General features: G+C 41.0%; 1 protein-coding gene across 1 annotated transcript in view; it reads right to left on the bottom strand.

Annotated features, from left to right (window-relative positions):
- Positions 1-14218, bottom strand: part of soat1 (sterol O-acyltransferase 1) — a 46879-nt gene that overhangs the window by 18198 nt on the left and 14463 nt on the right. Inside the window, exons 3-5 of the mRNA XM_003225445.4 lie at positions 9039-9094; positions 1214-1356; positions 1067-1126 (exon numbers count right to left, since the gene is read on the bottom strand). Of these exons, the coding sequence (XP_003225493.1) occupies positions 1067-1126; positions 1214-1356; positions 9039-9094 (259 nt within the window). The remainder of the gene's footprint in view (positions 1-1066; positions 1127-1213; positions 1357-9038; positions 9095-14218) is intronic.

Raw genomic sequence — 14218 nt, 5'->3', positions numbered from 1 at the left:
AAGCAAAAGCAAAGTAGACATTCTGCAACTAACATGAAGGACAAAATTGCAGTGGTTTCTCAGTAAAGTCCAAGTACTACGGAGTAATCTAGCCAGTGTTTCCAACATCAGATAAATCTGGGCCACTAATGATTAGACCAGAGACAGGCAACTGAATGACATGCCAGATCAAGGTCCAAGATTATTTTATCTGGTCTCTGCTATAACACCAGAGTTTCTTTGGCAACACATTTCCACTGTTTCTCTTTCTAAGTAAAAATATGAGTAGGTGAGAATATGCAGCCTTTCACACTCTGGTGTTATAAGATTGCTTTCTGTATAAAACTCTGCTACACTTCATGGGAGGTACCTTAACTCAGTAGTCAGGTCTCCAGTCCAAAAGGATGAGGCAGCAGATGATGGGGAAAACTGTGGCTCAAGAGCTTAAAGAACTACTATCAACCAGAGTATACCGGTGCAGGGAAAATTCCCAATAAGCATGCACCCAAATGAAGCAAATTGTGGCTTGTCTCCACAAGCCCACCCCCCCCCCCCCTAATTTCCCGGTGAAAATTGGCTGAAAAGAAACCTTAGTCAACAAATAAAAGGAATTTCAACAGGGAAACATGTATGGCACTACACTTGAGCAATATAACTGAAATGCAGAGACATTGTATGGTTGACATCTGGTTTGAAAACAATCCCTGTTAAAGGGATCTAGGAGCCCTTCTACACTGCCATATAATCTAGATTATCAAAGTGGATAATCCACATTATCTGCTTTGAACTGGACTATATGAGTCTACACTGCCATATAATCTAGTTCAAAGTAGATAATCTGGATTGTATATAGCAGTGTAGAAGGGGTCAGACTCAGAGCAATGGATTCAAATTGTAGGAAAAGAGAATCCATTGGGAAGCATTTCCTGGCAATAAGAGCTGTTTAGCAGTGGAATATGATGCTGCCTTGAGTTGTGGTTGAGCCTCCTTCTCTGAGGCTTTAAAGCAAAGGCTAAATGGACATCTGTCGGGAGTTCAACAGCCAAGGCTCCCCAATGAAAGTTGCAAGTTCTCTGAACATACTCACTCCAAGAGGGACCTCCTAGCAACAAAAACTTTTCCATGTTCTGGAGGCGCTCTTGATCCCCTGTGAAAAAAAGGAAAATTGAAGAATTTAAAATAAAATAGTAAAAAGAAACCAGGTCTTTTGTAAACTAAACAAACAAACACTTACTTAGTTTTGAAGCTGTCTTTCTCAGTACGCGCAGCTGGGAAGGCGGACGGGGAAGACTCCAGCAGCACTGACTTTGCAACCAAGCCATTGACAAATTCTGTGAAGTGGCTGTCGAGACCCTTCATAAAGGCTGGCTTCAACTTCTAGTAAAACGTGAAGAAATATTTTTCATAGAATCATAAAATAATAGCGCTGGAAGAAACTACATGGACCATTTAGTCCAACCCTCTGCTATGTAGGAAAGCTTTTTGTTATAAATGGAACCAGAAGTTCCAGAAACTGTTTAAGTTTTGAGTTTATTTATCATTTTAAAATAAAATATTCCATAATCAAGTTTTTTTTTAAGTGTTAACAATGTTTCTAGGGGGAAAACATTTCTGGAAAGAAATTAAAACATTTCCTCCTCAATGACAGAAGGTCTGAACAGAAGAAAATTATTATCAACCAATAGATTTCCCAGAATGTCCTCCCCACAGTTTTTAAAAATAATAAATTATACAAATCACACACAATTAACATTAACACAAAACATACAGTAAATCAGTTAAACAATGAATCATATATTTTTATACATCCAATCTCTACATGAACCCACCACCTATGGGGCATATATTAATCCGTACTATTAACAATTCTTATATTGACCTCTTCTCCAAAATGCTAGTGTATGTTGATTTGGTTGTATTCCTTTTTCTTTGACAAATATATATTCAAAGAATTCACCCCATATTATCTTGAAATCATTTCAAAATGTATTATATTTAAGCAACCAGGACGAGGGGGGCAATGTTTTCCTGCACTTTACTGCTATTCGAATACAGAAGCCTTGCTTGTTAATGTTTAACGTTCTGCTTACAGCCTTACAAGAACAGGAACTACAAGTTTCCTGGTTCTTCTGTTTCGCTAGCTATGTTCACAAAAGAGAAGGGTTTTTTAAAGCCCTTATGAGTTGCTTGATCTGCTACTTGGGCTCTGGCAAAACAGAAAGATGTCATCAAAACAACCAGAATAAGGGACAGGAAAGGAAAGCATGCAGGGCAGAGATCCTGTTGTGCCTACTTTTTTTCTTCTTCGTGTCAGGAGCAACCAGAGTTGCTTCTGGAGTGAGAGAATTGGCCGTCTGCAAGGACGTTGCCCAGGGGACACCCGGATGTTTTGATGTTTTACCATCCTTGTGGGAGGCTTCTCTCATGTCCCCGCATGGAGCTGGAGCTGATAGAGGAAGCTCATCCCCACTCTCCCCGGGTGGGATTTGAACCTGGCAGCTTTCAGGTCAACAACCCAACCTTCAAGTCACGAGGCTTTTATCCCCTTGGCCACTGGAGGCTACTGAATAACAGATTCCTTCTGTCATAGTAACATCATCAGCACTTTGGAATTTGTAGGGGGAAAAGACCCATTTCTTGGGATCTATTCTTTCTAATCTATATCACAATAATGTGGCGGAAAACATTTTTCATCCCGTGTGATACCAAGGTTGTGGTAACTCGCAAGCGTTCTCTTTGCCTTGGCAGCAATGAAATTTTGGGCTAAACGTACTGTCGACATTGCGGTTGACTGTTATGGGGATACTCTAATTAAAAATCATATATTTATATATCTCTTCCACAGATATATAAACCTCACTTGTTTAGTTTTCCAATATACCTCACAACCTCTGAGGATGCCTGCCATAGATGTGGGTGAAACGTCAGGAGAGAATGCTTCTGGAACATGGCCATATGGCCCAGAAAATGCACAACCCAGTGATTCCGGCCATGAAATACTTCTTTTTTTCGGGGGGGGGGGGGGGGGATTTTATAACATCTTTAAAATTAAATATTTTTTTATTTTAGGCCATACGCATACACAACATTTACAATTCCCACCACCACCACAAGGATTATTTTCTTTTACATACCGTATTAATCCTGTTTGAGACAATCCTTCTAGAATTAAATATTATATAACATTTGTCTCCTATTTCTTATGGCCTGATCTCTAGACTTATTCATAATATAATTCTTGACCCAGTTCCATTTTTCTACAACTTCTTGCATTTTGAATCATTTAATTTTACATTCATAATTTCGAATTCCATGTGGTCCACCATATACTGATCAGCCATGAAAGCCTTCGACAATACATATATCTTTGATATTATTTTGTTTCTTAATGGTACTGAATTTTAATCGGAAAGATCAATTGTATGCCAACTGTACTATCTGAGACTTCCAAGAAACCAACAACTGAATGAAAAACTTCTGGTGACTTTCTACTGCTGTACTATAGTGTCCTAACCTACTGCATCTGTGCATGGTTTGGTAGCTGCACAGCGGCAGATAGGAAGGTTCTCCAAAGGGTCAATGCTTCTGCACAGAGAATCATTGGTTGCCCTCTCCCCTCTTTGGAAGAACCTTATAAGTCCCGCAACTTTAAGAAAGCTCAGAACATTCTTAAGGACTCATCTCACCCAGGATATTCTTTTTTTGAATTATTACCATCTGGCAGACAGTATAGGATAAAAAAACAAGGATAAACAGACTGAAAGAAAGCTTTTATCCTAGAGCCCCTGGTGGCGCTGTGGGTTAAACTCTTGTGTTGGCAGGACTGATGACTTCAAGGTTGTGTTACTGATCTGAAGGTTGGTGGTTCGAATCCAACCCGGGAAGAGCACGGATGAGCTCCCTCTATCAGCTCCAGCTCCATATGGCGACATGAGAAAAGCCTCCAACAAGGATGGTAAAACATCAAAACATCCAGGCGTCCCCTGGGCAATGTCCTTGCAGACAGCCAATTCTCTCACACCAGAAGCGACTTGCAGTTTCTCAAGTCGATCTTGACATGAAAAAAAAATCCTAGAGCTGTAACTATATTGAACTGCATGGTTCCACACTGATGTGGCACTGGAGGCTGTACAGTGGTGGTTAGAGTGTGGAGGGATGGGTGTGTTGTTTTTGCAATGTGTGCTGGGGAAAGTATTTAATTTCATTGTACAATGACAATGAAATTATTCTGATCTATTCTATTCTTGATGGAGTGCCTTCATAGTGTTTCTCATTTTGGTCCTTCTAAATCGTTTTCTATTGTTTCTGTTTTCTATTGCTACCTTTCTACATATTGTGTTTGTAAGAATGCAAATGGCTTATGGTCTTGGCCAGGGGTGTCCAAACTTTTTAAGCCGAGGGCCAGTCCATGGTCCCTCAGCCTGTCGGTGGGCCAGAATATAGTTTGAAAAAAACATGAATGCATTCCTATGCACACTGCATATGTTTAATTTGTAGTGGGGGAAAACATGAAAGAACAATACAATATATAAAACAAAAAAACATAAACGTACCAGTCTTTCAATGGGAAGTGTGAGCCTGCTTTTGGCTGATGAGAGTCAAGTTAATTAGGGTTGTTGTTGCTATGTGCCTTCAAGTCGTTTCAGACGGTGGCATATGCTGCCTCTGAGTCTGATGGAGGTTTTTCAGCAGAGATTGCATGGTTATCTGTTGGGAGGGCTTTGAAAGGGAGTAAGGAAGGCAAGGAAGGGCGAAAGGAAAGAAGCAAGCAAGGGAGGTCTGGAAAGACAGGGCCAGTGGAAATTTGGATAAGGGCGGCAATTGGCCCATGGGCTGGACTTTGGATATGCCAGGTCTAGACATTAATAAATGAAAACAAAAGTAATCTCTCTCTGTCATGGAAACCCACTGAGTGATCCTGGGCAAGTCACAGACTTTCAGTCTGAAAGGAAGGCAAGTCTGCCTTAGGGCAGGCGTCCCCAAACTAAGGCTCAGGGGCTGGATATGGCCCTCCAACATCATTTACCTGTCCCTTGCCCTAAAATTTAAACTTTAGGGTTGCCCTAAGTCTGAAATGAGTTGAAGCCACACAGCAACAGCAATCCTAATTAATGGGGTGCTGTGTGGTTTCTGGGCTGTATGACCATATTCTAGCAGCATTTTCTCCTGATGTTTTGCCTGCATTTGTGGCTAATTAACTAATTAATTCTAATTAATTTGACGATCTCATCAGCCAAAAGCAGGCTCACACTTCCCATTGAAACACTGGTAATGTTGTTTAAAATTGTTCAATTTAAATATTGTATTGCACTACAAATTATAATAGGAATTCATTCATATTTTTTAAAGCTATAGACAGCCCCTCCAAAAGTCTGCGTGACCATGAATCCCATACACCACAAAAGACTTGAAGGCACACAGCAAACTGCAACAACAAGTGATTTCTTTCCAGGTGGCTTCCCTTTCAGCTGCTGCCCAGTTGGAGGTCCATTCAGTTTCAATAGTACTCAGTGTTCGCAGGCATTCCCGTCCCTCCACTTTGTTCTCAATAGGCATTTCCAAGCCACAGCACAACTGCTGAGAGATCACCTCTGCCCCAAACTCCAGAGAAACAAAGAGGGCATTTTCAGATGTTCGGAGAGCCATGTAAGCTCAGTGCTTCTCTGTGAAGGAATCCCCATGCTCTCTCCATGTTGAGGGACACCTTGTGCTGAGTTTTGTTCATTTGAACAAGGTTGTTCAAATGAGTTTTGTTCATTTGAACAAGGTTGTTCAAAAAGTTCTAGCCTTGGTCAGGGTTCTCCCGCACACAATGCTTGGCTTGCCTGTCAAGGCCAGCTGTAATTTATGAACTCAAATGAAAACATTTTCTGCCAAACCTCCACACTACATAATATGAAATGCTGACCAAGGTCATCTTTTTTATTTATTTGTTTGTTTATTTTATATACCACTCTTCTCTCCCAATGGCAGAATTAAATGCCACATATAATACAACATGTAGTAAAACCAAACACAAAACACAATTAAAAGCAGGTATCCAAATCAAATTAAAACAATTAAAACCATGTGACAATTACAACTGGGGCAGTTTCAAGCCAAAGTCAGAGCCAGTCCATGTTCAACTTAATATTAATTCACAGAATCCATCAGGTCATATCAACTCATATCTTAGGATGGGCCAAAAGCTTGGTCCTACAGCCAGGTCTTCAGCTGCTTCCTAAAAGACATGAGTGAGGGGGTTTTCCTAATCTCTCTTGGTAAGGACTTCTATAGCCATGGAGCCACCACCGAAAAAGCCCTGTTTCTCATCCCCGCCAACCGAACCTGTGACAGCGGCAGGACCAAGAGCAGGGTCTCATTTGAAGATTTTAATCTGCAGGACGGCCCATAGAGGCAAGGTACGTTCAGAGAGGTAAGTTGGACCAGAGCCGTTTAAGGTTTTGTAGTCCAAAGCCAGCACTTTGAATTGTGCCCGAAAGCTAACAGGCAGCCAGTGGAACTGTTTCAACAGTGGAGTTGTATGCTCCCTGAATGGTGCTCCAGTTAGTAACCTGGTCGTGGAACGTCTGACTAGTTCCAGCTTCTGAACAGTCTTCAAAGGCAACCCCACGTAGAGTGCATTGCAATAGTCCAAACAAGATGTAACAAGAGCGTGGACCACCATGGCCAAGTCAGGCTTCCCAAGGTACGTGAAAATGAGATCCAAGTATCAGCACCTGCTTATTGCAGAAACCTTTCAACAGTCCCACGCCTGGAAGTTCCAAGTTCATATATGCTAGGATCCTATCTATTGATTTAATCTTATTTGGGTTTTCTCTTGCCCTTTACTCAAATTGAAACTCACTTCCTGATAAAAAGCAGGCAGGCAGCTGTAAAGTAGTCAGAAACAGGGCAATGTCTTCACAAAGTGAGAGGCTGATATTAAACGTAGATTGCTAAATGTAAATGTAGAAGGAAGAAACTTCATGTTTGTAGGGACCCTTCATTACCAATTTCAAATTCCAAAATGTGTACCTCAGTTTCTTTTATTTTAACTTTGATTGTAATGTGGATTGTATGCTCTATAGAGATGTGTGCAATTTTCCCCCCTTCGTTTCCTTTGTGCTATCGTTTTGTTTCGACCGTTCACCTACACAAAACAAATGGCGACATTTTCGTAGGAAACAAGAGGTAACACGAAAATGAAAGCCGCACAGTTATTGTGCTTGCTTTTGTTTTCGTTTCGTTTCTGCCCCGTAACTATAATCAGGTACTGACAGAGAGCTGCTTTCTCATTACAGCTGATGTGTACCAATGGGTGTTAATAATAATATTAATATAAATAACGATAGTCACTCTGGGATCCTAAGTTGAGTCTGAGAGAGGAGTGCCTCCCGATGACATATGATGTATACCAATGGGTCTTAATAATATTCATATTCATATTAATAATGATAGTTACTCTGGGACCCTAAGCTGAGTCTGAGAGAGGCCTATTTCCCCATGACAGCTGATGTGTGCCAATGGGTGTTAATAATAATATTATTATTAATAACAATAGTACTCTGGGGAAGACCATTTAAAAAGTTGGTGGGCTAAAAGGGGTCTAAATGACCTCCATGTGTGGAGATTTTCACCCCTCTAGCCCAAAAATCAAGGGGGGGGTGAGCCTTGGAAGCCCTCCCATTGCGGCCAATGGTCTAAAATTTTTGGGTTTTTTTGTAAGCCAGATGAAAATTCTGCTCGTATAGACACCCCATTTTCATTAGGGGGAACAAATATGAAATTGAGACAAAACTAATGAAACTACGCAAAACGAGCAGCAACTCCATACAAAAGCACAACACTAATGCTCTGTATGTGTCACAGACAGAACGCCACCAAATAGAGTACAACACAGTTTATTGGAGTTACAGAACTAAAAAATGCCCGTAGGAAGCAAAGAACTAGGCAAACACTTGTCTTCAGTGTGAAAAGTAACAGAAACAGCTCCGTTTGAATTAAAACGGTTCAAAAGGATAAACCGGATTAAACAGGAGTTTAATCCGGATTAAATCAAAAGTGCTTACTTCAGCCTGGCAATTTAAACAAACAAAAGTTGGTAAACAGAGGTCAAAATGAACACAAAAAACTGGCAGCAGATTCCTCTCTGCTACTCAAAAGCTACAGATGAGTAACTCAGGCTGTTTACTCCTCCGTGCAACGAGCGAAATCCGGGTCCAGGCACATCAATCAGGGTAACGGCGGTCAGCAGGGTCCCAATCCGGTCCAAGGTCGAAAGCCAAGTGCAGACGTCTAAAGTTCCACAAGTTCCACCGATAGCCACAGAAGGGATAGTCCGAGGTCGTAGTCAGTCAGTCAGTCCAGCGTCAATCCAGAGTAGGTAATTAATGTCCGTCAAAAAGACGACGGAGGTCCAAGGTATCCAGCAACGAATCACACCCGTCTTCAGGAAGTTCCCCAACAAGAGCCCAAGCGTTCGTCCAGATTACCTTGCCCAACGCAATTAGCCATTGATCCTAAACCCCATTTTATCCCAGTTCATAACTCCTCATCGCTGTCAGCTGCTATCCTAATTCCAGGTGCCTCATCATCATCATCCTCATCAGAGCTAAAACACCTTTGACTACGCCCCACAGCATCCCCAGCTGTGGATCCCGCTCCATCCCTCCAGCCCGTCCATGGGTCTGATCCTGCAACCCGCCAATCGCCTCCCATGCTATCATTGCCGGTGACACCCAAATCCTCCCTCACACGAGTCCACTCCATGTCATCCTCCTCTGAGCTAACCATCTCTTACTCCATTCCCTCGGTAAAACCCTCAAATGAGTCTTCATCTGTTGGTTCTGCAAATAAGTCCCGGAGCCGTTTCCTTTCACGCTCCTCAAAAGAGTCTGACTCTCGAGGAGTCTTACGACCCCGTCTCCTAGTACCGGAGCCAGAAGGCTCAACCATAACAGTATGTGTGTGTGTGTGTGTGTTAAATGTGTTTGTTAAAAGTTTTGATACGGCTGATGGGCTAATCAATAAAATGTATTGTACTTGTACTGTAGGCAATACAGCTCATAGTAGTGTACCTCAGCTTCTGTTAAAAGTTGCATCCTCCTCATGGTATGGTCAACATCAATTCGACCTAAGGAGAAAACAACAGAAATTGTTACTGTATTATCTCCAGGGTAAATTTGCATATATTTCACAAATCCAACATCTATCTAGTATGTGTGACAGTATGAAAAACAGAACAAGAATGTAGAGATTAAATCATTTAAAACACACATGTATACAGATATTTTTTTAAAAATATACCGTATCTATGAAAGTATATGCACGCATATCTTAAAACCAACATTGAATGGAAGTCTGCAAAAGCTACATGCCATAGAAGCTTTTAGTAACCCATCTCCTCAGGCCCCATCTACACCGACCATTTAATGCAGTTTCAAACCGATACTGAAGAAAGTGGTTTCATTGTGCAGATGATTACAGAGCAAATCCTGTAACCAATTTGAGGTCTGGACGGGATTACACAAACTACAGAGCACTGATGCACACTAAGGGCTTTCTTTCATGCGCTTTTTTGGGTATTCATTGTGTAGTTTGAAGCTAGGTTTAAACTGCATTAAATGATATGGGTAGATGGGGCCTTAGTTATATGTGACTAATACTTCCCATTGAAATACTGTTAAGTTTATGTTGGTTAAAATTGTACTTCATTTTAAATATTGTATTGTTCTTTTAATTTTTTTTGTACTCCCAAAAAGATATGTGCAATGTGAATAGGAATTTGTTCATTTTTTTCAGACTACTGTGGGGCCCACCAACAGTCTGTGGGACCATGAACCAGCCCACGGCTTTAAAAGTTTGGGGACCCCTGTTATAGGGTGTATACTGTAATACCATTATTCCCTCCAAGCCCATTTTGGGGGATATGTTCCAAGAGTTCTAGAGGATGTCTTAACCAACAGATAGTACTGAAACTTATCTATATTACTGTATGCCTTCCCCCTATACTTATGATAAGGTTTACTTAATAAAATAGGAATAGTAAGAGATTAACAACAATAACTACTGGGATACTAAGACTGAACACTGGTGAGGATTTCTGTACTTTTAATGGTGTAGAAGAGGAAATTTCAGTGGGTGTTGCTTCTTACACAAGCAAAACCTGCTGAAATTTTCTCTCCTATATAACCACTAGCTGTACCCGGTCACGCGTTGCTGTGGCGTAGTCCTTAGTGGGGTTTTCTTCGTGGCATGGAAGGTGGCATAAAGAGGATTCCCCGTAGGTATGAAGCAGCCAGGCTTTGATGCTGCAAGGCTATTCAATGGTATTCAAGTTGGCCGACAATGGAGTCCCCTAGGTATGAAGCAGCCAGGCTTTGATGCTGCAAGGCTATTCAATGGTATTGAAGTTGATCGACAATGGAGTCCCCTAAGTATGAAGCAGCCAGGTTTGATGCTGCAAGGCTATTCAATGGTATTCAAGTTGGCCGACAATGGAGTCCCCTAGGTATGAAGCAGCCAGGCTTTGATGCTGCAAGGCTATTCAATGGGAGGAGGGGTAACAGAGAGAGGGGAAAGGCAAAGCTGGGCATTCCCTCTCCCGCCCTTGTTTTGGAGGAGTGTGGGGTGAGTGGATCATGTGGAGGTTCTGACCCGATGTTTTGTTGTTTCAACCTGGAGGCGTGGATAATGGATTCTGTTGTCAAATTTGGAGTTTGGAGGGTGTTTAGTTTTGTTGTTTTGCTCGGTGCTCGAATTCCATCACTCTTTTATATATATAGATTAAGGACCTTATCACATTGGGATATAATCTGTTTATATCAGTATGCATTCTAATTTTTTTAGTACTGGATGCATATTGTATTGAGACAGGAAACATATTCTCCTCATCATACCTGATTATGATTCTTATGAGTTGAAAATACTGTGCTTTAATTCTCATCACACCCCTACCTCACTCTATGATCTTTAAAAAAGTATAATTGCTGATGGGATGCATACAGATTTACATATCACACACAAAAACAGCACTTCAATAATGGAAGAATGCATAGTATTTCAAAAAACATTCAATTCTGTCTGCAAATAATCCGTTTCTGTGACACTTTGCAGATGGATTATGACAGAATATTGACGGGATGGGGCAAATGTCACGTGATGGGACCCGTTCGAAATAATTCTCAAACAGTCTCAGAAACTGACTATCTCCTAATGTGATATGGTCCTAAAGGTAGAGGAACCCTTCCCAGTTTTCAGTCTGGCAATCTTAGGTATCTAGCAAGATAGTCTCACATATCTCCGGCAGGCCACTCATCATAAGAGAGGGAAAATATTTTATTCTACATCAAACAAACTAAACTGCGCCCAGAGCTATTGAGCCATTTGTTCGAAATGTAGCATTAAACTGAATTCTTTTTTTCATGCACACACACACAAATCTTCCTTCTGTCATGCTACTTGCTTCAATTCTTTCAAGCATAAAAATTTGCTATTGTCACAACACGTAAGGACAAGTTCCAGCCATTTGCTCCATTTGCTCCCCTTCTTGGAAAGAGAGCAAGGTCCATTGATCAGTTCTTTAGACTGGCGTCTTACTACTCTTGGGATTTATGCACAGGACCTTGGAAATCATGATAGGAACAAGTGATAACTTATCAACCCTTGAAAATGTTTGCCGCATCTGCAACTTCTTCCGGCTGTCCAAGGTCTCCATGTTTGGCAAGTCCTGAAGTAACACCAGAACAAAAGGTCACCTGCGTGCCAACTGGCCTTTTCTGCTGCTAGTGCCACCCAGTGCAGCTATACCAATACACTTCTAGCCTCATAAAGTAGCCAAAACACATGTAATATAGGAGGGATCTTTTAACATGTAGGTTTAGAACAGCGGTTCTCAACCTGAGGTCCCCAGATGTTTTGGGTCTTCAATCCCAGAAATCCTAACAATTGGTAAACTGGCTGGGATTTCTGGGAGTTGTAGGCCAAAAACATCTGAGGACCCCAGGTTGAGAACCACTGGTTTAGAAGAACCAAATGAAAGGAATAATGAAAAATTGCTGCATGTATTTATTTTTAGATAATTAATACTTATCTTGGCAAAGAATTAAGATTGGCTAAATGTAAAATTTCATGTATTTTAATGTAGCATACACAGAGTTCTGGATATGTGTAAAACCAGCCATATAACAGTGACATTTACAAGTTAAGATAAAATAGGTTTCTGACTTAGTGACAACTGAAGCCATCCCTGCTTTGTAACTCAAGTTAAATAGATACCCGTAGTTCCTTTAGTCTAATGAACCACTGAATCTAATGTGAACGTCCAGTTCCAAAACCCTGAAACAAAAAAAGTATTTGCTGTTGAATGTAATGCATAGTAGCAAAAAGTACACTTTGTCATTCAGCCAAAAGGGCTTTGAGAAAAAAAAATAGCAAACCTCAATATTGAGACACTTGGACTGACTCATATTATTCAATGTTCATTACATATGAATCATTAAGTGGAAAAAGCAATTCTAGAGCACAGTCTATTTCATTACACAAGCCTTAACTTATGACACTTGTGTGACTTTTTGTCATACGAGGCAGGACAATCTGGTTGAATTGGTGTGATGAACTCGTTCGTAACTTTTGTTTCCGGTTTTCAAAATACGGTTCACACTTTGAGATTGTGATATCTTTGAGGCAAAGTTTATGGTGCCACAGGTCTATGCACACACAAAATCCAGACAGTTTACGGTAATACTGTGTTCCCTCACTTGTCGCGGTGGTTAGGTTCCAGGACCACCCGTAACAAGTGAAAATCTGCAAAGTAGGGACACTATATTTATTTTAATATTTATACATTATTTTAGTAGTTATACACTATTTTAAGTCTTTATCAGCCAATCGTGTGTTGATCAATTGCCTCCTTCTCCTCCTGTTGCTGCTTGGGCTCCTTTTGTCTCCCTTTGGCTTCTCCTTCCTCCCTTCCTTAGGCTGTAAATTGTAATTTTTTATGATTTATAATGGTATTTTAGAGTTTATTGAAAAATTGCAAAACAGCGAATCTGCGAGAAGTGAACCGTGAAGTAGTGAGGGAACACTGTACTCCGCTGTGCTGGCATACAACCAAATGCGATATTAAAGCCCAGCCATAGAATTGCACATCTGTCCGCTAATTCTGACTCTCTGAAAAGGGAAGGAACCGTTTCTCACAAATGCAGAGCACACAATAATTAGAAAATGAACTAAAGTGGAAATCTACCCTAATCCTGGGCTTGGTGACTCAGTGTTGCATGACCATGGATGAGAGGGAGCAGTTCCTCATCACTGTTGCATGAATGCTGTTTTCCTCCCTGGATGACTGTCTCATCTTACTACTTTCTTGTTCCTTTCTTGGTTTCCTTCCCAATTCAACTCTCAGGGTTGAACTGCATTGTCAGCACAACTCATCACAGCCACTTCCTTTTCCCTTCCTTCAGATAGCTAGGCCCCATTGATAAGGGCTAAGAGAAAGGGAGTTTCAGAAAAACATCTATTTCTGTTTTATTGACTACTTTAAAGCCTTTGACTGTGTGGATCAATAATAAATTGTGGCAAGTTTTTCGTAGTATAGGGATACGAAGTCATCTTGTCTGTCTCCTGAGGAATCTGTATAACGACCAAGTAACAATAGTAACAACAGACCACGGAACAACAGACTGGTTCAAGATTGGGAAAGGAGTACAGCAGGGCAGTATACTCCCACCCTACGTATTCAACTGGTATGTAGAACACATCATGCGACGTGCGGAGCTTGATAAATCCAAGGCGGGAGTTAAAATTGCTGGAAGAAACATTAACAACCTTAGATATGCAGATGATACTACTTAAATGGCTGAAAGTGAGGAGGAGCTGAGGAGTCATATGAGGATGCTCACTATGTATTTTTTGAATTTTATTTTACGGTTATTGTTTTAATTATATATGCTGTCATCTTATTGTTTTATCTGTTGATAGGGCTTGGTTCCCATGTGAACCGCTCTGAGTCCCCTCGGGGAGATGGAAGCGGATTATAAATCCTCCTTTCGTAGGAACTTGAAAACCTGGATGCTCCAGAAAATTTTTGAGAATGATTAGACCCTAGGCCCAGTCGCTAGTTAATCCAGATAGCACTCTGTCCTGCACTTTATCCACTTCCCCGTCCTATGATACGTTGTTGCACTATCCCTGGCCCAGCCATTTTATAGTTGGCCACATTCATCTTGTAATCCTGGCCACTGGTTTGTTGAACCTT

The sequence above is a fragment of the Anolis carolinensis genome, chromosome 4 (assembly GCF_035594765.1).
Source record: "Anolis carolinensis isolate JA03-04 chromosome 4, rAnoCar3.1.pri, whole genome shotgun sequence".
NCBI classification, from domain to species: Eukaryota; Metazoa; Chordata; class Lepidosauria; order Squamata; family Dactyloidae; genus Anolis; species Anolis carolinensis.
The sequence above is the reverse complement of the archived record's forward strand: the minus strand, read 5'-3'. Positions and strand labels throughout refer to the sequence as shown.